Here is a 20,305-nt window from a genome sequence, read left to right as displayed (position 1 = left end):
CACACAGTAGGGCAAGTGCTCTGTGGCCGCGAATTCATGTCATGCTGACAAGTGTCCTACGGCATGGGTACTCTTCTCATGAGCATTTTTGCAAAGAGGAAATAAGAAAACAAAGAGATTAAGGGATCTTCCCAAAGTCACCCGGGGCGGAGATGCAGACCCTCGCACACCTGTGACCTGATAAGCCGAGAGTGAGGTGGAGGAGAGGCACGGGGTGAGGCTGAGGCAGGGGAACCTGTTAGAACAGGGGTCAGCAGATGGTGGCCTGGGAGCCGTATGCGGCTCTTTCATTACATACGTGTAGCTCTGAAGTGAAATTTTAAAACTTTACAGGGTATTATTCAGGTAATGGTAATTGCACTGGTTTCGAAACATATATTTCTATTTCTCTAAAAATTTTTAATTGTTGTGAAAGACAGGATTGGTTCTTCAGTTCCAAAAGCTTGCTGGCCCCTGGGCTGGAGGGCTGCTGTACATCCTCTTCCGTGCCACAGCCCACTGCCTGCGAATGACCAGTCTAGCAGGCCTTGCCTCCGGAACGGCAAGGACTACAGAGAGCTGCCGGATAAATGACATGTGGAATGAAGTGAACTAAAGACCAAACCCAGCTAGGCAGCGGGCCTTCGGTGTCAGGTTCCCTGCTGGGGGAAGCGCTCGGGCTTGGCAGGGCCTGTCCTGGGAGCACCTCTGTTCACCTGGCTTCAGTTTTGGGCAGCTGAGAGTGGTTGCAAACACCATCACTTGCAGCCTGTTCAAATCTCGAACTCCAGGACCCATCTACAAAGCAAATCAGGTCACACGGCTTCTCTACGTGTCCCCCAGAGCCCCACAATAGGGTATAGTTCCCACCTCCCCCTAACTTTCAACCAGGTCTCCAGTTCGCTCTGACGGACACCTCCAGCTTCAATGTCTTTACACACCATTCCTGCCACCTGAGAGGTCCCCATCCTGGTGTGCACTTGCTAAATGGCTCACTTTCCCCGGGGCCACCTAAGAAATGACCGTCTTTTTTGACCCCAATTGGTGTGATTCCCCTCTAGGCGCCACGCACACTTGATGGAGAGTCCCTTCCCCTCTCCGGCCCATGGACTGCAGCCCTGTGCACCCACCTGTGTTCCCCTCCCATACAAGGAGGCAAGATGGGTGGGAGGCTCTCACAGAGTAACCCATATATCAATTTATGGGGCCCAGGTCAAAGAGAAAGGGAATGCCGTTCAGGGAAAGGCAGTGCATGCCACGCAGTTGCTCACTGCTTTTCAGGGCCAGTGGCTGGGTTTCGGCTGTGGCAGTGTTCTTTTTAAAAGAGGCTGATCTCTTAAGGACAGCAGTTTTCGTGAAAGAACACGTAGGTGCAGGGTAGTATGCTAATCCACCACTGGAGGAGAGGATTTCTCTGTGACTTAAAAATAAATGGAGGTAGCTGGAAAGAGATTAAGACAATGACCCCTGTCTCTCTCTGCAAAGAGTGCTTTAGACACCACCCGCAACCCACGCAAACACACTGGCACACAGACACGATGATAGAGTGGAAAGCGGCCATGGCTGGTCTAATGGGAGACCATGCTGTTGCAGAAAGCCTGGGGACGTGAGTGAGCAGCTCTTCTCGAGAGGAGCCCCCTGCCCTGGAGGGACCCTAAACCCACCTCTGGAAAACACTCATGCCCCACCGAGCTGCAAGTAGGTGCCACACGTCTAGGACACTAGGGAAAATACAATCCCAGGAAAGTCACTGGAAATCCACGAATCCATGGCTGCCTGGAGGCACAAAACAAAATGAATCTTCAACCAGAGCCACCGCCCGCAAAGCTGCATGGTGAACTGAGGTCAGGGCCCGTGTCTGGTGGGGTCGGCAGAGCTGAGAAAGGAAGAAACAACCTGAGCGCCCCTCAGCTTCGCGCTCTCAGTGTCCTGTCCTTCTCCTGGGCACCTCCTCACTGGCAACTCACTGTTTCATACTCATCCGCCCTATGTGTTGGGCTGTGAAACACTAGGTTTCAGTTTGAAACCGCCAGCCTCTGCACAGCACGATGATGAGGTTAATGCTCCCATGAAGATTTACAACCTCAAAACCCCACTGGCCGTTCTACTCCGCCCTTATAGGGCTGCTATGTGTCAGCGTTGACTCACTGACAGTGAGTCTGGATTTGGTCCTTCTCCCTCTGAGACTGAGCACCATGAAGACAAGGGCTGTGCCTGTGGAGCTTATCCCCATGTCTGTGGCACAGACTCGGAGGCGCACATAGTAGGTCCCCAATAAACACTGGCTGGAAGAATGCACCCATATGCACAGTGGGAAGGACTCTGAAGTGAGGACATGCAGGAGGAGGAGGAGGAGGAGGAAGGTAACATCTGTCTAATGAGTTCTGATGTGCTAGCTAAGGGGCCCTGGGGAGCTGTGGGTTAGGCACTGGGTGCTAACCGCAAAGCCGAATGTTTAAACCCACCAGCCACTTCACGGCAGAAAGAAGGGGGAATAAAGATGTAGTTTGGAAACCCTGTTTGGTCACTGTGAGCCAGAATCAACTTGATGGCAGTGGGTTGGGAGTTGATTGGTTTTTGTTTTTCACCACCAGTGTGATGCTGACAGTTAAGAGCGTGATTACTAACCAAAAGTTTGGCAGTTTCAGTCCACCCAAGGGTGCCAGAGAAGAAAGAGCTGTTTGCTTCCTTCTGATCAGTCCCAACCCTTAAATCCCCAATGGAGCTCAGTTCTACTAAGACACATGGGATCAACATGAGTCAGAAACAACTTGACAGCAACTGGCTTTATTCTGTGTTAGGTATTAAGCCTTGAAATTCTCAAGGTAACCTCATCACAGCTCACACTTGTTGGGTTGACATGCTGAATGAACACTGTTCTTAAAGCTTGACATGTAGTAAGTCATCGTGAGTAGTGATGGGAATTCTATTCTCCAGAAATTTCTCTTGGTTTAGGTTAACCTAAAAGCAAATTCTCTAAGCAAGGTTTAAGCACAAGCAGTTGATCTTGCAGAGTCCTAGGGAGGACCTATCTGGCCGGGGAAGTGGGTAGGTCTGGCTACGCAATGCTGAGCCTCAAATACAATGGAGGCCCAGGCTTACCAGATATCTGGGAAAAACTTCCAAGAGAATAGTAGGGATTCAATAAACCTGAGAAAAAAGAAAGACAACAAAGGATAAGAAGAAAGCTTAAATGGGTATTGATATCCTCAGAGAAACATGAGATAATGTTTTATTCATTAAACAAGAACATTCTATTTAAAGAGACACAGAGAGAGGACTCTGAGACCAAGCTTGGAAGTGAAAACTATAATAAATTTTTAGAAATTCAAAAGAACAAAGGATCAAGTTAAGAAATTCTTCCAGGAAAAGAGAAAAAGAATAAATTCAAAGAGGTTAAAAAAATACAAAAGTCAGAAGATCAATCAGAGAGTGTCAATGTATGAAGAACAGGAAGTGCAGAAGAAATAGAGAAAATAACAAGGTATTATTTTTAAAACAACAACAAGAAGAACTTTCAGGTACCAAAGAGCATGCATTTCCTTGTCTGAAAGGACTTACAGGATGCCCAGCACCATGAATTTAAAAAGACACGCACCAAGTCTTTCATAAAATTTCAAAACACAAGTGATAAAAAAGGAACTAAGAAATCTCTCAAGGGGAAAATAAACAAAAAGCATAAGTCACATACAAAGTTCTGGGGATCACATGATGTCAATCTCTCCAGAGTTACACACACCCAGAGCTTGAAGATAAGAAAACTGTGCCTTGAGATTAGTGGGGAGGAAATTCACACTTCAAGTTCAACAACCCGGTTAATTAAACTCAGTGACATATGGGTCACATAGGAACAATACCAGAGAGAGGGCAGAGGGCCCACAGCTGGGCAGAGGGCTGAAGGAGCAACCTGCATTGGCTCTCTCTAAGTAGGGGGTCCCAAAAATTCAGGTGACAGCCCCAGGGAGGGATAGATATCGAAATTAGTAAATTATACTTTTGTACTTAGAAGAGTTTGAGTTCTGCTAGTGAGTTTGAGAATCAGGCACTGGAGAAAGGAGGCGATTAGAAACAGCTGAAAGAGTGAGACTGGTTTGCTCTGGAGAGGTGCTCTTGACAGGGAACTGTTGGCTTTTATTATAAAGTTGCACGGTAGTATTTGTATGTGCTATCTGATGTTAAGTGTCTATGTATGCATTATCTATACACATGAGTGAGTGGGCGTTTGTTTACACGCACATAGCATGTGTGCACACACACACTTCTAGGTGGCTGGACGGTGGGGCAGAATGGAAGGAAGAATGCTTGGGGATGTTTCCCTGGGACAGGACTCTCGAAATTGTCCCCATTGGGAAAGTTCCTTCTTAAAGCCCGAGGCAACAGTCCAGTCTAGAGAATGAACATTTTGAGCTTTCAGATCTCAACTGAAAGAAGAAAGTCCGTTTCCTCACAAGCTATTAGAATGAAGCAGCTTTGGGGCAAATCCTGTGATTTTTCTCAAGATCAAGAATAGGGGGTCAAATGAAGCTTACTAGTAAGTTTTTAAAAAAGCTTGGATCAGCCAGTTGTAGCTGGGTGGGGACTTAGGGACACGGTTATTCATTCAGTCCATGGATAGTTACTGAGCACCTACTATGGGTCAGCACTGTGGCTCAGTGGTAAATAAGACAGGCTAAATCTCTGTCCTCGTGGTACAAATTATCTAGTAGGGCAAGGAAATAAGTAAATAAATAAGCAAAGTAACTCCAGACAGTACACTATGAAGACAATTAAACAAGCAGATGAGCTTTAGAGGGACTAGGAGTGGGTATTTCAGAGGCATATGCTTGGAGGGGCTGACACTGGAACCGAGCCCTGCAGATGACGGGAGGCCAGAAGTGCAACAATGTGGCAAAAGAAAACAGCTGTGCAAGGGTCCGGAGGTAGAAACATGCTCCACGTATGTGAGCATTTAGAATCTGTTTCAGAGGGGAAGCCAGGGCTTTACTGACTGTCAAGAGCTGTAAGGACCCTTCATGTTCATTCCCACAATGAAACAATTCACCTAGGAGGGAACTGAGGCACTGCCAGGTCATGGACTTGCCAAAGGTCACACAGAGCTACTCAGGCTATCCCAGCTGACAGCTCAGGCTCCTCCATCACCGCCCAGTGCTCCTCTAGCAGGAAGAACTCAAGTCAAACCCAAACCAGACTCGGTCACTGTCACTGACTTGGTTCTGACTCACAGTGACCCTATCAGACTCAATAGAACTGCTCTCGTGAGTTTCTGAGACAGTCAGTCTTTACCCGGAATAGAGAGTCTCTCTCATCTTTCACCACTGGAGTAACTGGTATTTTCAAATAGCTGACCTTGCAGTTAGCAGCCCCTCACATTGTCAAACCACAGACTTGAGGTCTGTGGGCCAAGTCCAGACCGCTGCCTGTTTTCGCAAATAAAGTTTTATTGAGACACAGCTTGCCCATTCATTTACATCTTGTCTATGGCTGCCTTCGCACGACAACAGTGGAGTTGAGTAGCTGCAACTGAGACCATCTGGGCTCACAAAACCAAAAATATCCTCTGAACTAAAAGAACATATAAAACATACTTGCCAGGTTTGGGAAGAGAGACAGGAGGAAGCTGAGGCTCACACAGGGAATCCCATTCTCGTCAAGGGACTGCCCCGCTTGGGAGGTTTCCTTCAATGCCATTTCTCTCTGCTGAGGGAAGGAGTAAACCATAGAACTGCAAGATTTACGCCACAGATGTTGAACAGCTTAAACTCTGTGAGTACTTGGAGGAGATTGGCATTCATTCTACCAGGAAAGCTCATGAGAGACTTCCTGAGAACAGACACATTTGAGAGGAGCCTGGAAGGATGAGCAGAGGGACCCAAGAATGCCCTCTGTCCCTGGAACACTGCGGATGCTCGAGGTCTTGGCAGGGCCGAAGTTCCCTTCCCTGGGTGCTCCGAGCCAAAGATGGGGATCATCGGCAGGAATGAGGACGAGAGACCAGACAAGATCAAAAAGGCTCTGATCCTTTGAAATCACAGATTCCATAATGGTAGGCTTAGGAATTTTTCTATTCCATCCCCCATCATAGGGGCTAAGAGACACAGAGGATACACACAATTGGAAAGGCGGACCAGGGGGACAAAAAGAGTGAGGTAGTTAGTTCATTGTGCCAACTTAACTGATAAACACGTGGGGTTAATTGAAGGGCGGAGGGATAAATGGTTCAGTGAGCCTTGCCTTTTGAGTTCTCAGGTCTCTTGCTTTCTGATGGTTGGACCAGGGTGCAGCTGCCTTAGCCAGTTCACTGCTGCAGATGGCAAGTCTCACTTCCTGCAAGACATCCCTGAGGAGAAGCCGCATGGATCTACCCCGATGCAGCCCTGGGTGCTGGAGCAGCCGTGTGGAGACCCCTGCCAGCACTGAGATGTTTGCACATTCACTGACTAGACTTTCCTCCTGCAGTCGGCATCATTGCATCTGTTTTGTGAGATGAAGGAGGACTTTGTGGATTGGTGTTGGACATATGGGTTACTGTTGGACTTGTGGGCTCAGGCAGCACTGGGTTGGGATGTTTTCTTGATGCGCACTTAACCTTTATAAAAAACTCTCTCTTATACATGAGTTTCTGTGGATTTGTTTCTCTAAAGCACCCAGACTAACACAGAGAGAGTTCGAAAGAGGGCAAGGGTTATAGACCCACACACCCAAAGTCAATGGGAGAACTCCACTCAAACTCCAACCACAAAGAAGAAATTCATGCTTGTTCCCCAGCCCCGCTCCATCCCCCCCTCACCACCACCCCCACCTCACCTTAAAGTGCTGCTGAGGGAAAGCGGGAGTGAGTCTGAGAATCAGGACTAAATCTAATCAAATATCCCTTTAATACCTCTGGCTTGGCACCTGGCAGCCTTCTTAATGTGCCCCACTGTTCCCAGGCAGGATTCTGGCTGGGGAGCCCCCGGCTGCCTCCCACGCTGCTAGACTGGGAAGGGAAGGGAACTGTCAGACTCCAGAAGCCGGTAGGTGCTCCCCAGTCACTCAGGGCTGATCCTGCAGGCGCCACCTGCAGCCATTAGGGGACCTACCCCCAGAGTGCCCTGTCCCACCCACCCGTGCTGGGGTGGAGGTGGGGGTGGGGGGTGGGGAGAGAATGCTTCATGCCACATGGTGGTGGCTGGCAACTGCCCAAAGGTAGTGGTGACAAGAAGCATTCAGGGTCTGAAAATATTCATCCCTTTCCTGTCTGCATGTCACCTGCCGAGCCTAGTAAGTATGCTTCCCACTTCACAGGTGAGGAAACTGAAAGGCCGAGGGTGCTTAAATGACCTGCCCACAGAAGTCAGTGAGGTAGAGCAGCTAAGCGCAGTCAAGAGATCTGAATGTTGAGGGCCACTACCTGTTTCCTGCAGAGGCCAGGGAAGTTCCTGACGCTTTCTGAGCTGCGGTTCCCCCATTTGCTAAATAAGCATAATAACAGTTTATCTCCCGGAGTTACTGCACTGATAAAAGGAGACGGGGTCCAGTGCACGGCGCGTGCCAGAAAGTCAGAAAACGAAGAATTGTTGTCTGGCACCAGGATGCATCTCACGAGCTGCACCGCCATGCCCCACTGGTGGGCCAGGAGTCACCCTGAGTCTCTAAGGCTGTGGGTCTCAACCTGGGGTCGCAACCCCTTTGGGGATCGAATGACCCTTTCACAGGGGCCGCCAGATTCATAACAGTGGCAAAATGACAGTTATGAAGTAGCAACGAAAATAATTTTATGGTTGGGGGTCATCACAACATGAGGAACTGTATTAAAAGGTTGCAGCATTAGGAAGGTTGAGAACCACTGCTCTGTACGGAGATGCAGGTGGCTGTGTTCGGGTGAGCTGCCTCACCCAGTGAACTCCGGGTGGCCCCAATCCCCCTCCCCACAGTCCCTTTTCCAGGACCACATCTACACCTGGCAGCCCTGCAGACAAGGTAACTCAGCGTGTGCTATTTCTGCTGGGAGCCCAAGACTCACTATCACTGTAAGGCATGTTCTGGGATCTCCCGACACGCCAGGACACGGATCCTGTGCTCACGCCGTTGCTAACAAACCCACACAGCCAGAAGCAACCTGATGAGGCAGGGACAACCTCTTTCAGAAGATCCAGAGAGAGAAAAGCAGCAAGCTGAGGTAGAGAGGGATCGGCAGGGCATAAATAAGTGTGTTTATCTGAAAGCCTATGTTTGAAATAAAGCCATTGCAATTTTCCACATCCAAGGGTGGGGCCGCCAGGGTTGAGGCCACAGAGGGGGGGCAAGAGCAGTGGTCAACTAAAGAATTCAGACCGCCCAGAGGGGCCGGCCGCTACCCAGATGCAAACAGTGTTTGTGACAGTGGAGCCTGAGCCCAGCTGCCAGAGGGTCTACTTTTTGCAAAGTATCCAGAAATAATCCCGTAAAAAATAAAGTGAAATACTTCCATGTTTAGAAATATTTTCTGTGTGTGTTCCCACCATACCTTCCATTCAACTCAACTATTAGGCAGCTCACCTAACTAACACTGAAAACACACACATCCACTCAACCGCCCACGGGCCATTGCTGGGTTCATTCCACAAAACACCATCCTTGGGCTCCATCTGGACCACAGGCCACCAATTTGCAACCTCTGCTAAAGGAGACATGCAAGCTCTAAAGAAAACCGCAATAACATGAAGGCCAGCCAAGCCCATCAAAGAAGCTCGTGGAAGAAAACCACTCCTGGGGGTTCTTATCAATAAAACAGCCAGGCATCAACGTACAGACCCTGCTGGCCCAAGAACAGAACCGTCAACTCTTCAGTTAGGGGTCAGATTTGGAAACTGGTTATTTCACACATAGACACGCACACACATGCACATTTTAACTCTCAGCAGCTGACTCTGATCAATACGCAGGAGGAAACACAAAACTAAGAGTTTTCGGTTGAGAACATACAATGTGCTTTAGCAGCAGGAATTTTCTCACACACACACACACACGTGTGTGTGTGCACGCCAGATGTTTCCAACCTGTTCCCTTTAAGAAACTCCCTTTCACTAGACAGACAGCCTGCCAGCCCCGTCTGTTCCCCGGGAAGCTCTCTGAGGTGGCTGAGCTTGGAACACACAGGGGAGACCCGCACAGGCACACACAGTGCTAAGTGGGCTCTGGGGGGGTTGCCCGGGTGAAGTTCCCACGGGCACAGCACGTGAGACCCGTGGTAATCCCTGCTCTGGCCCTGCTGCAGCTCAGGGCATTCAGCTAATGGGAGAGCTCTCCAGAGGCAACAACAACAAATCCAAGAACCTGGCAGAGAGTGGGGTGGGTGGGGAGCAGTCATTCCACCTGGTGTTCTCACAGGGAGGTGTGGCCACTCCTGTCCCAGAGAAGAGGGCTTTGCGCACTCCAACGATGCCATTTGCCCCGTGGGTAGAACAGACAGCAGGAGGCAGCAGAACAGTTAGGCTCTTGGGACTTAGGCACCTGGGTTTCCACCACTTCCTAGCTGTGTGGCCCTGAATAGGTTACTTAACCACTCTAGACCTCCATTTACTTATTTTTAAATGAATGCCCTTTATCACTATGACACTATGAAGCAATGGTGTTCACTTTAGAACTGTTGCTGTCAGCACCACCTGAGGCACAACAGCGTGTGATGCTGCCCAGCCTTGCAGCATGCTCACGACCACCAGCATGTTTGAGCCCATTAGTTGCAGCTTCTGTGCCAATCCATCTCCCTGAGTGTTTGCCATACCCTCCCTAGCCTCTACCTCACCAAACAGGTTGTCCTCCTGATGTCCAAGGCCAGAGAGGCAGACAATAGTCTACTGTGGCCCAAAAGGTTTGCATTGGCTAATATTCTGAGGTAGATCACCAGGCCTTTTTGCCTTGTCTTAATCTGGAAGCTTCTCTGAAACTTGTTCATGGGTGATCCTGAAGTATTTAAAATTGGGGAGGCCCAGCTTCCAGTCTCACAGCACCACATAAGCCTCCACAGAAAGGCCAACTGATAGACAGGTAGTGGCATTTTGGGATAAGGATCCTCAAGTCCCCAGGGTCAGGCACAGTTACAGAATGGCAGGCTGGAACTGGAGACTGGGCCAGCCTGGTACCGTTTTTTATAATATTTCCTCCCGTTGCTCAGCTCAACCGAGGTCGAATCCCTAGTCTAAGCCAGGCACTCCTACAAGCAGCTGTATAGTCACATTTAGGGGACTCTTAATCTGCAGCAAGTGTAGCCTCAGGGGTTACCCCACACTCATGCAGCCCTCAAAAGAACCCCAGCCCAGTTACTCTCCCTTCCTGAAATACAGACCTAGAGCTCCAGGTACAGAGGTCTCGTGCCATGACCCAGGGCTGAGGCAGTGGCCCTCCAAAGCTAGAGTCCCACAAACTGCCAGCAGCGGGGGAGGGGGGGATAGAGGAAAGTGCTTCCCCAATGGGGCCTCAGAATGGGGGAGGTGGGCAGCAGCAGCAAGAGTTCCTGAAGATCACAGCACTACCAGGTGACATCTGGCCTCTTGTTTGACTGTCGAAGAAACCCCATCTTCCAACAAAGGTCTTTCCTTTGCTCCCATAGCAGCCATGCAGGGCAGGGTACAGCGACAGACAGGAGGGGGCGCGTCTGCAGTCCAGTTCTGAGCTATCGTGCCTCAGGGATCAAGTGCTGGGTTAGAGATCCCTGGCTCCACCTCTGCAGGCTGTGGTGTGTGCCCCCAGGCAGTGCCAACATTGCCCAGAGCCTCATTTACCTTACTCATGCCTACCTGGCCGTAGCAGCGAGTAGTTAACAAGATGTACATGTGCAGAGCTTTATTAGTCTAATCCCTGGCACAGAAAGTGCTAAATAAATGGAAGCTGCCATCATTATTAAACTCCTCATTATATCCCTATCACCGACATTCTTCTTCCTAGTATCACGCTAGGCTGTGGTTTTCATCACCTGAGGAAGCGAAAGCGACGTCAGTACCTGAAGCTCACGGTACTCTCAAAACCACAGGGCAGGAGAAAACAGACTGCTTTCTTTCCCCTTCCAGCTCCTATCTGCTCTCAGCAGAGGGCAGCACACAGAAACCATTCAAAGATAAGAGAGGGAGAAGAGAGACACATGGAGAAGAAGCCACACACTCATAAATACACACCCACCCAGCACAGCAAGTGGGATTGTTTAGCTTCCTCTAGCTTCTAAAGTATGAACACTCCGCCTCCTCCAGCTAGGAGGGCCAGGCAGGGGGAGGAGGAACAAAACAAAGTCGAAGCAGCAGAGACAGAAGTTCTTTTTCAGCTTGAGAGACATTTTCAAGGAACTGACTTTTAACACGAGGGGCTGGGGGAGGACCAGCAGGCCGGCTCTTGGGGCGCCCGTGAGGGGAAAGGCGGCAGCAGCAGAAGTCAAAGGAAAGATTACAGACAGTTTTCAGTCACTCCTCCTGGCAGCCCTGCTGCTTGCTGCAACCACTGTCCCTGAGATTTTCCCAGGAGGAAACTGAGGCTGACAGCCAATCATCTCAGCCAACAGGCGGAGGACTTGGCATGAGCACGCAGGCTGCAAGCCCTCTGTGCTTTCGGACGGCAAAGCGGTTCTACTGCCAGGGCCACGTTTACTGCTTGGCAGGGGCAGTCTGCAGACGAACGCTGTCAGCAGGATTTTGGAGTGGACGCTTGTTGTTTCAATTGCTTCCTGACCACAGGCGCACCCAGATTTTCCTCTAGGGAACTGCTCTCCCTGTGATTTGGGTGGGCTGAGCTCACTGGCCCCTAGCTCCAGGCTGAGCTGTGCCCATCAGCCCAGCTCATGCTCCAGGCTAACTGGGACTGGTGCAGGGAGCACATTAGAGCCAGGCTGGGTCATCAACCAGAAGGAGATCCTGGTCGAGATAACAGGAACAAGTTTCCCCTGGTGCATGGAAGCTACCCGCAGCAACTCTCTCTCCTCTAGGATCTGGTGTGGATATAAGGGCTGGAAGAGATGCGGCTCATTTTGCTCCTCTGGTGGGACCAGGGGTCAGTGCTCTCAGAGAATATGAAAATGGGAAACTCCTGGCAAAGGGAGTCAGAATCCAGAGGGCACCAACACAACACGACCAAGTGCAGATACAAGAGCCAATATATTCCTTTGTGCATGTCAGCCCACGTGGTTTAATTCAGTCTGTCACTTGCAACTGATAGGGTATCTGGGGTGGCTCTTAAATTCAGATTACCTGAACTTAATCTGTCTGCCATCGCTGCTGCTGTTGATGACAGGGGCTGTCCAGTTGGCTCTGACCCCGTCTATATACACCAGAATAAAACACTGTTTGGCCCAGTGCCATCCTCACCATCATTACATTTGAGCCCACTATTACAACCACTGTGTCAATCCCTCTACCTGGGGAGGGGGGCTGGGAGAGGGGTCCTCCTCTCCTCTGCTAACCTTCAATTTTACTAAGCATGATGCCCTGTTCTGGGGACTGGTCCCTCCTGACCATGTTTGCCCTGGCGAGCAGGGCTGGAAGACGATCTGCTTCAAACCTCAGCCATCCCAAGAAGAGAAGGGCACAAGGTCCTCTTTGGCCACAGGGATTCAGACATCAGGCTACTGTCTGCCCGCTCTAATGAGCACGGGGATGGTGGTGCTTTAGAGAAATAAGACTTTGCTAAGACCTTCCCTTGGCTGCTCTGACTCCTGGGAGGGTCAGCTAGACGCAAAATATAGGACCCACAGCTGAGGACATCGGGGCCATTTAGCTGCCAGTGGGCAGCCTTCTGGCTGCTAAGTTTGCCTAGAAAGGCCTCTAAGACAGTGATAGGCTCCTGATACCATCTGTTTAAGAGCTATCTTCAGGCAAGGTGCAATTAGCAAGCTAGATGGCGATCTTTTAAATGGGCCTTTGCATTGTCATTCTTGATTCATTATATATTAGCACTTCTCTGGAGCCAACAGAGCATCCTTGGACCATGGCCTTGGAGAAGGCATTACAGCCTGAACATGCTCCTAAGCCGTGACCTCTCCATCAATTAAATAAGGAAGTCTGTTTAAATAAATTGTTGGAAAAGCCCTAATAAAGTGTTTCCTGCCTTACAACTTAAGTTTTAATACGGCATGAGCACCACTGGAATAATAGTTTGGAGAACGAGCCTGAAGCCAAGCCTGGGCTTAGTGGGAAGAATATTGATTAGTGCTACCTGCCCTGAAAGGGCCTGGGGGCGGGGGAGGGTGTTATGCTTTGGGTTGGGAACCAGCAGTTTGAAGCCACCCGCCAGCTGCACCATGGAGAAGGATGTGGCCATCGGTTTGTGCAAACACTCTGTGTCAGTCCTACCTTGATGGGGTCTCTACTAGTAGGAACAGACTCAACAGCAATGGGTTTGGCTTGGTTTTTGCCCTGGGCTGGGGCGAAGGAACATCAAGCTAACACTCATATGCCGCGCTCCTTCTGAATCTAAGACCTCACTGCCCAAATGAGGAATTCCAGGTCCAGAGAGGTTAGATCGCTTTTGAGCCGCTTGTAGCGGCGGGGAGAGGACCGGAACCTTCTGTTCCCAAGCCTCTCTGCTGGATTCCTTGAGAGACAGCAAGTCCAGGCTAAGAGGAAGAATGCAGGAAGCCAGGCCCACTGCAATAAGTCCACAGTGTTTTGCTAGTGGCATGAGATTTCTCCTGGGCACACAGACAGAGAGGTGATTAGCAACCTAAAGGTCCCCAGCCCCTTTGTGGGAAAGAAATCCTCCCAGTGCTACATTTCTATACTTAATTATCTGGTGGGCAAGGCTCTGCCACTAGGAACATTACAAAAAAAAAAAAATTAAGAGGAAAAAAAAGTATTGATCTCTGAATGTTCTTAGAATAAAGTTCAGCTCTGACACAATGAGAAACTCCTGATTCTTGAAATTAAAGTCACTGGTATTCCATTAGCCCACCAATTTCTATTCCATGCATTAAATTCTATTCCAACAAAGTCATTTTTCACAAGAGATGATGGCTCAGAGATGGGTGGGGAGGGATTAAATCACATTTCCTACCATGGGTTTTTAATGACCAGTTCCCAAGCCTGGAATACGAAATAGATTTTGGAATTAAACCGTGATGTGAAGTACGCCGGGGCTCGGAATCAGGGGGAGCCCCAAATTAAAATGAAGATGGCTTCAAAACTGGTATTTCGTGTTTGACTTTGCAGCTTTCTGAGAAGTCAGCTGAAATACTAGAAGCATCGTGTATCCTTTATAAATCAGCAGCCCTTCCGAGCTCCAGAGGTATACCCAGCAAGAGGTAGCAACGATAAACCAATGACTCACTGCCATTGAGGCAATTCCAACTCATAACAGCACTACAGAAGAGTGCAGAACTGCCTCTGTGGGTTTCTGAGGCTGTACATCTTTATAGGAGTAGAAAGCCTTGTCTTTCACCTGAGGATTGGCTAGTGGTATCAAACTGCTGCCCTTGTGGTTAGCAGTCCAATGCATAACCCATTACACCACTAGGGCTCCTTCTTAGCAATCATAAACGTTCGTAATTTAAAACCCTCCATTCTTAATCCAGTGGCGAAATCAAGGTGTTGTAGAGGGCTACTCAAACCACGTGTGTCCCCCTCAAAGAAACTTCTCAAGGAATCTCACAAGGAATCTATTTTTCGGTTAGGTAAAGTCCTACTGGACTTTGCCCCAGAGCCTTTGTAGTTAGTTCTACCAGAAAGATCGGCGAAGTGCTCCGGGATAGTTTTCAACAATTACAAGGCTAAGCTCAGGTCAGCCGTGTGAGAAAGGAGGGCAGTGTGTTCAAGCTGCCAGATTTCCCAGGTAGCAGCCTGAGGTATTACGCGTACCTTCCAGCACACTGGGATGAGCAACAGAACCCCATCTCTCAGAGAAGTCAGCCTCTTCCCTCAAGGCCAGCTGACATTCAAGCAAGGGAGCCGGGGGGCCAAGCCCTGTGCTTTGCATCTGCAGCGGAGTGAAACAAAAAGGGGCTGTGTGGAAATCTGGCAGGCTGTCCCTGAAAGGCAGCAGATGAATGCTGAATCCTGTAGCACCTACAAGAGCTTAGCATTGGGAAGACAGCTCCACTCTGCTGCTCCCAGGAAGCAGAGATTTTTCTTTATAGCAAGGATAACCAGTAGACAACCCCAGCACAATCATCAACAACCATCTTCACCACTTCCTACTCCTTGAGAATCCGGAGGAAAAGAAATTCACAGGAACTAAACCTTTCCAGGTGAGTCTGTCTGTCCATTTCAGTTAAGGGCGCTGAGCCCAAAGGCTGCCTTCCTCCATCAATCCCTCTTGCACAGTGAGTAATTTACTTTGAAAGCTCAGGCCAAACTGGCAGTTAACCTTGACCTTCTCTCTACACATCTGGTTCTATAGAAAATGAAAACCAAGATGTCTCTGACATCCACAGCAAAAGAAATACGAGGGCTTTCTCTGGGCAGAGGCAGATTGGGAGTTCTTTTAAAAGAGGCTGTAGTTCTTCCAAAGGAGAATATGCACTTGGGAGGAGAGACTCCCAGCTCCCCGCCTTGATGTGGGCCAGTGTCCTGTAAGAGATCCCCACAACTAAGGTTGCTACAGGGGCAACCCGCCCAGGGAAGACCAGCAGAGTGGCCACACAACTCCTGGAGCCACATATCAGAGATGGAGAAAGGAGGTGAGGGGGAAATGGGAAGTAGTAAAAGGCACATACAGCAAGTTCATGACAGAGCTGGGGCTAGGAACTCGATGGCAGTGTAGCACAAAGACAGAGGAAGGGATTTCATGAAGGAAAAATTCAGTGTATACAGAATTCACGAGACGTCTAAACTGACTGTCAGCTTTGAATCAGGGCTTCAGGAAGGCAGTAGGGGGCCTGGTTTCCATTTCCAAACAGGAAGCTCTACCAGAAACATCAATGGGGTGCTCTGGGATGATTTGCAACAATTACCAGAATGACAAGCTGCACTCAAAACTGGGCATTCCTGTTGCAAACAGCCCTCATGATGCCAGGCTGCCCAGACAGCAGTCTGATACTGAGAATGGGGAGTGAGGATTGGAAACCATCAACCTCAAAAAGTCCCCCCTTTTCCTTGAAGCCAGCCAACAGTCAAGTTTGATTCTGATGCACAAATTATCTACTTCCCCTGGAACCAGGGAATCTTGCTAGAAACCCTGGAATGTCCCACTGTGTGAAACAGCTCAAGAACACATATGCTCATTCGCACCTACTGTGTGCCAGGCATGAGTCAGAAGGTGGGAAGGTGGGAGTGATCTGACAGCTCTGCTCTTAGGGAGCTGCTCGTTTAAATGCATTCAACACAGGCAAAAAACACACATGGAGCTGGGCAGAGGCAAAAAGAATTAAGACCCCAGTCTTAGCTGCAAGAAACACCAGACTTAATTAGACTGGACAAGTTCAGAGGGGTCATGGGTACTTGGAGCAGGGACAGAGAAGGAATCTGGTATTTCAATCTCAGGGCACTCATCGACTCGGGGAAAATATAAGGGACTGTCCACCAGAGCCTCCACAATCTAGATTCCCAGAAGGTCTCAGGGAGCAAGGACCAGCATCTCGACCCTTTACCCTCTTCCCCAGGGGGCTGAAACCTCAAAGGGAGCAACATCTTTCCATCCTTTCAAGGAAGGAGCAACATCTTAGGAAAGAATGGAATGCGGAGAATAAGGCTGGAGGGTGGGAACGTGCGAATGATGAGAAGGGGACCCAGGTGTCTCATTAAGCAGGTGGGTCTCCAGTAAAGGGGCTGACCTGAATACAGAGCACCTGGATCAGCAGGTGTGTGTGGGGGGGATAATCGGGCGAGGTGGCCACCAAATAGAAAGACCCCCGCCCCCCTATCCGCAAAAGGAAACACCTGAGGGCGCAACCGAAGAATGCCCAGAGTGGCATGGGAGTAGTGGGCAGGAGGATAAGAGAAAGCTCCGAACTGAGCACTGGGTGTTCTGGGCTATAGTTCCAGCGCTGTCTCTTCACCCCCTAGGACTTTGCACGCTGCTGTTCGTGGAGCCTCGAGTTTCCCCTCTGGAAAATGGGTAAAGCAGAAGTGACTTGGGCGCTGACTCTCGAGGGAGCAGATAGGAAGGCGGAGGTACGGGAGACATAAGGTGAATTCGGAGAGGTGTTAACAGCCCCATGGGTTTCCATGGCAACTGGGAGACTCACCAGTCCGGCCGCCGGGACCACCGCCGCCCCCGCTCCCCCGGGGGTGCCGTCGGGCTGCCGTTCGCGATACAGCGCCCAGAGCCCCACGTTGGGCAGGAGGACCAGGGCCGCCAGCACCAGCGCCACCGCCTGCAGGAGCCGCTTCTCCTTCCGCCTCATCGGGGCCGGTCAGCCCCACTGCGCCCCGCCGGCTCCGCTGCGCCGCCCCCGGCTCCGCGCGTCCCCCCGTCCGCCCGGCGGCGGCAGCAGCTCCGCGAGCAGAAGCGGCCGCGGCGCCGGCCCCGCTCCAACTCCGCGGCACTTCCGCCGCTCGCCGGCCGGGGAGCCGGACACCGCCACTGTGCCGCCGCCGCGGGGGGTGACGGCCGTCGCCTCGCTGGCTCCCGGCCCAGCCACGCCGCGAGCCGGGGCCAGTGTCCTTGGAAGCGACACTGTGCGCAGACTCCTGTCCGCCTCGGCCTTCCAGCGGGGCGTCGTGGCCGGCCCCCGCTGCCCCGAGTCCAGGGCGGGCTCCGTACCCCCTCTTGGGCCGCGATGGTGCGGCCCGCTCCTCGGCGCTCCCCCGCCCGCAGCAGCTTTGCGAAAGTCCCGGAGTTGGCGAGTTGCGCGCAAACTGGGGCTGGCGGGGGCGCTAGGTCGCGCCCCGGGACCCAGGCCCCGCGCGGAAGCCTCCCTGGAACGGGCTCCCGGGGACGGTTGGCAGGCTCCTTTGGGAAATGCAAATACCGCTGGCGCCCGGCGGGCGTCGCTCCGCGCCCGCAGTCCGCAGAGCGGTGGTTGCCCGCTGCTCTGGCTCAGCCGCGCGGACCTGCGGACTTCACTCTGACGGGCGGGGAGGAGACTCGGTGTTCCCAGCCACGAAATGGGCCACTGCTGCGCTCCCCCCATACTGCTCTGTGCGTAGGACCTGCCCTGCCTTCTCCGAGGCTCTGGGAGCTAGGGGTGCACGCCCTCGGTAAACTGTGGAGCGCGGCCCCTGCAGACGTGCGGGAAGGTGACCAGAGCCTCTGCAGGACCTTTCCCCACCCTCGTGCAAACTCCCTGCAGTTGGCATGCTGTTCCGTCGCACTGGTGCTGCTAGGCTCTCAGGCTCAGCGCACGATGCCTTTTCCCGTGCGTTCGCCCGTTTCCATCTCCAGCCTGAGCAAACCACGAGCGACCACCTGCTGTGCTCTCGACACTGTGCCAGGCACTGAGAGGAAATCAAAGCAGACCCGAGCCCTGCCACGTGGGAGCTGACACATTGCACAGGTAATCCCATTCGTGGAGGGAACCGGGTGAGCGCTCTGAAGGCGTCCCCTGGGGTCAGAATTTGATGATTCCGGTGCTCATTTAACTGCTTCCCCCTGCGGGGTGGAGGTGGGGGATGGGGAGAGCCAGGGGCGTAGTAGGTTACCCACACCCACAGGACTGCTAACCGGGATTTCGAAACCACCAGCCCGTGAGATGAGGCTTTCTACCCCCGTAGCGTTATCTTGACAACCCACAAGAGCAGTTAGTTCTTCCTTGCCTTACAGGATTGACTGGATGACACAATGAGTGTTTTTGAGTCTTCTTTAGTGCCGAGAGAAGATGTCTTGCTCCCGTGTTCTCTGCGACACCCCCAGTGAGCCTTCTTGAGTCTCCACTTCTCCCTGCCAACCGCTGACCCTGTGCCTCATGACCCGACAGTCCTGCCTCCCTTCCAGTTCCCCAGCTCCCATCTTTTCTTTTTTCCCATTGTGGCCTTATTTATTTAATTAACAAGTCATGGGCTTGGGAGCTCTTACATATAACAACCCATAGGTCCATTATATCAAGCAGACTTGTACAGTTGTGGCATCAGCAATTTCTAAACATTATCTTCTTCAGTTCATTCCCCTCCCTACAACCAACCTGCTGTCCCCTGGAACCCTTAAGATTATATATATATATATCACCCTTCCAGGGCCCATCTTGACATCATAGAAAAACCTTCAAGGCTTCCACTGTAGATAGAGTTCACACTCCCAGACCCGACCTGCTTAACGCAACAAACAACTCACCAGCATCCGGTGGATTCTGACTCATTGAGACCAGAGAGAACAGGGGAGAACTGCCCTTTTGGATTTCTGAGACTGTACCTCTTTATGGGAGTAGATAGCCTCATTTTTATCCCATGCAGCAGCTGGTGGTTTTGAACTTCTGACCCTGTAGATTGCAGTCCAACATGTAACCGCTAAGGCACTATGGATTCAGACTTGACCTGCTAGGATTGTTCAAACCTTCTATTCCCCTTTTTTATTCCCCCATATCCTATTCTTCATCCAACTCAGCTGTTGACTTCATGTTTTCCCCTCGTGTGCTAAAGACTACACATTTCCCCTCTCTTCCATCTCTGCTGATGGAAGTCTTGTCATCTTGCGAAGTCCCTTTGACTGCCACCTCTTCCAAGGAGTCCTCCAAGACTTGGCTGTAAGAAACTGCTTCCTTTCTTTAGATTCCTGTCATCGCAGTGGCAATGCTTGCCTTTTAGTGACTGGTAATGCTGGGCCAGGCACCAAGTTGAGCCTGCACAGTCTCTCTTCCTGCCCACCGCTGCCCTGAGATGGGTGCTTGTCTTATCCCCACTGGCAAATGCGACTCAGATTAAGGACCATGGTAGCCAAACTGATTCTGTTCTGGCCAAAGTCAGGTCATATCACCCTTCTGCTCCCATCCCTGGAGTGACTTTCCACATCCCACTGAGTACCTATAAGAAATAACAGGCACCTGGTTCAGCTTCACCCTTGATTCTTTCCCGGTTCATTGTGTTCCAGCCACATTGCCTTCCCTTCCCCAGGAATGCATTCCTACCTCAGGGCCTTTGAACTTGCTTATGCCACTGACCGATCTACCCATTTTTCTATACCCACACCCTAGCCCTATATATTTTTATACTGAAAGTAAAATGCAATATTTATGGAATTGAATTTTCTGCCTGACGGTTCAAAGCACAAAGCTGGACACATAGCCCTTTCCCAACATAAGGCCCACGCTGCTCTGGAGAACTCAGCTCCTGCTTCCTTTTCCATTCAAGTAACCCATGAGGAGCTTTACTACAATCAAGAGGCCCTCCTCTGTGTTGAGACCTATTTCTTGCTTTCACCCACTTGCCTACTCTTATGGCCACACTAGAATTGTTGAATTACTCAAACACACCAAATTGCTTATCACCTTGAGGTCTGCAAATTTGCTGTGTGTGCCCTGTTC

At 50.9% G+C, this 20,305-nt stretch overlaps 1 protein-coding gene across 2 annotated transcripts in view; it reads right to left on the bottom strand.

The window, feature by feature from the left end:
* The window catches only part of GALNT10 (polypeptide N-acetylgalactosaminyltransferase 10), a 270,449-nt gene extending 253,105 nt beyond the window's left edge, over positions 1 to 17,344 (bottom strand). Inside the window, exon 1 of one of the 2 annotated variants that reach the window (XM_075541867.1) lies at positions 17,096 to 17,344. In XM_075541867.1, coding sequence (XP_075397982.1) covers positions 17,096 to 17,254 — 159 coding nt within the window. In that variant the 5' untranslated portion in view covers positions 17,255 to 17,344. The remainder of the gene's footprint in view (positions 1 to 17,095) is intronic. The other variant, XM_075541866.1, reaches the window with a different exon arrangement.
* Between the last annotated feature and the right edge of the window lie 2,961 nt (positions 17,345 to 20,305).

The sequence above is a fragment of the Tenrec ecaudatus genome, chromosome 2, assembly GCF_050624435.1.
Source record: "Tenrec ecaudatus isolate mTenEca1 chromosome 2, mTenEca1.hap1, whole genome shotgun sequence".
NCBI classification, from domain to species: Eukaryota; Metazoa; Chordata; class Mammalia; order Afrosoricida; family Tenrecidae; genus Tenrec; species Tenrec ecaudatus.
Note: the sequence above shows the minus strand (reverse complement) of the source record. Positions and strands in the feature narration are given on the sequence as shown.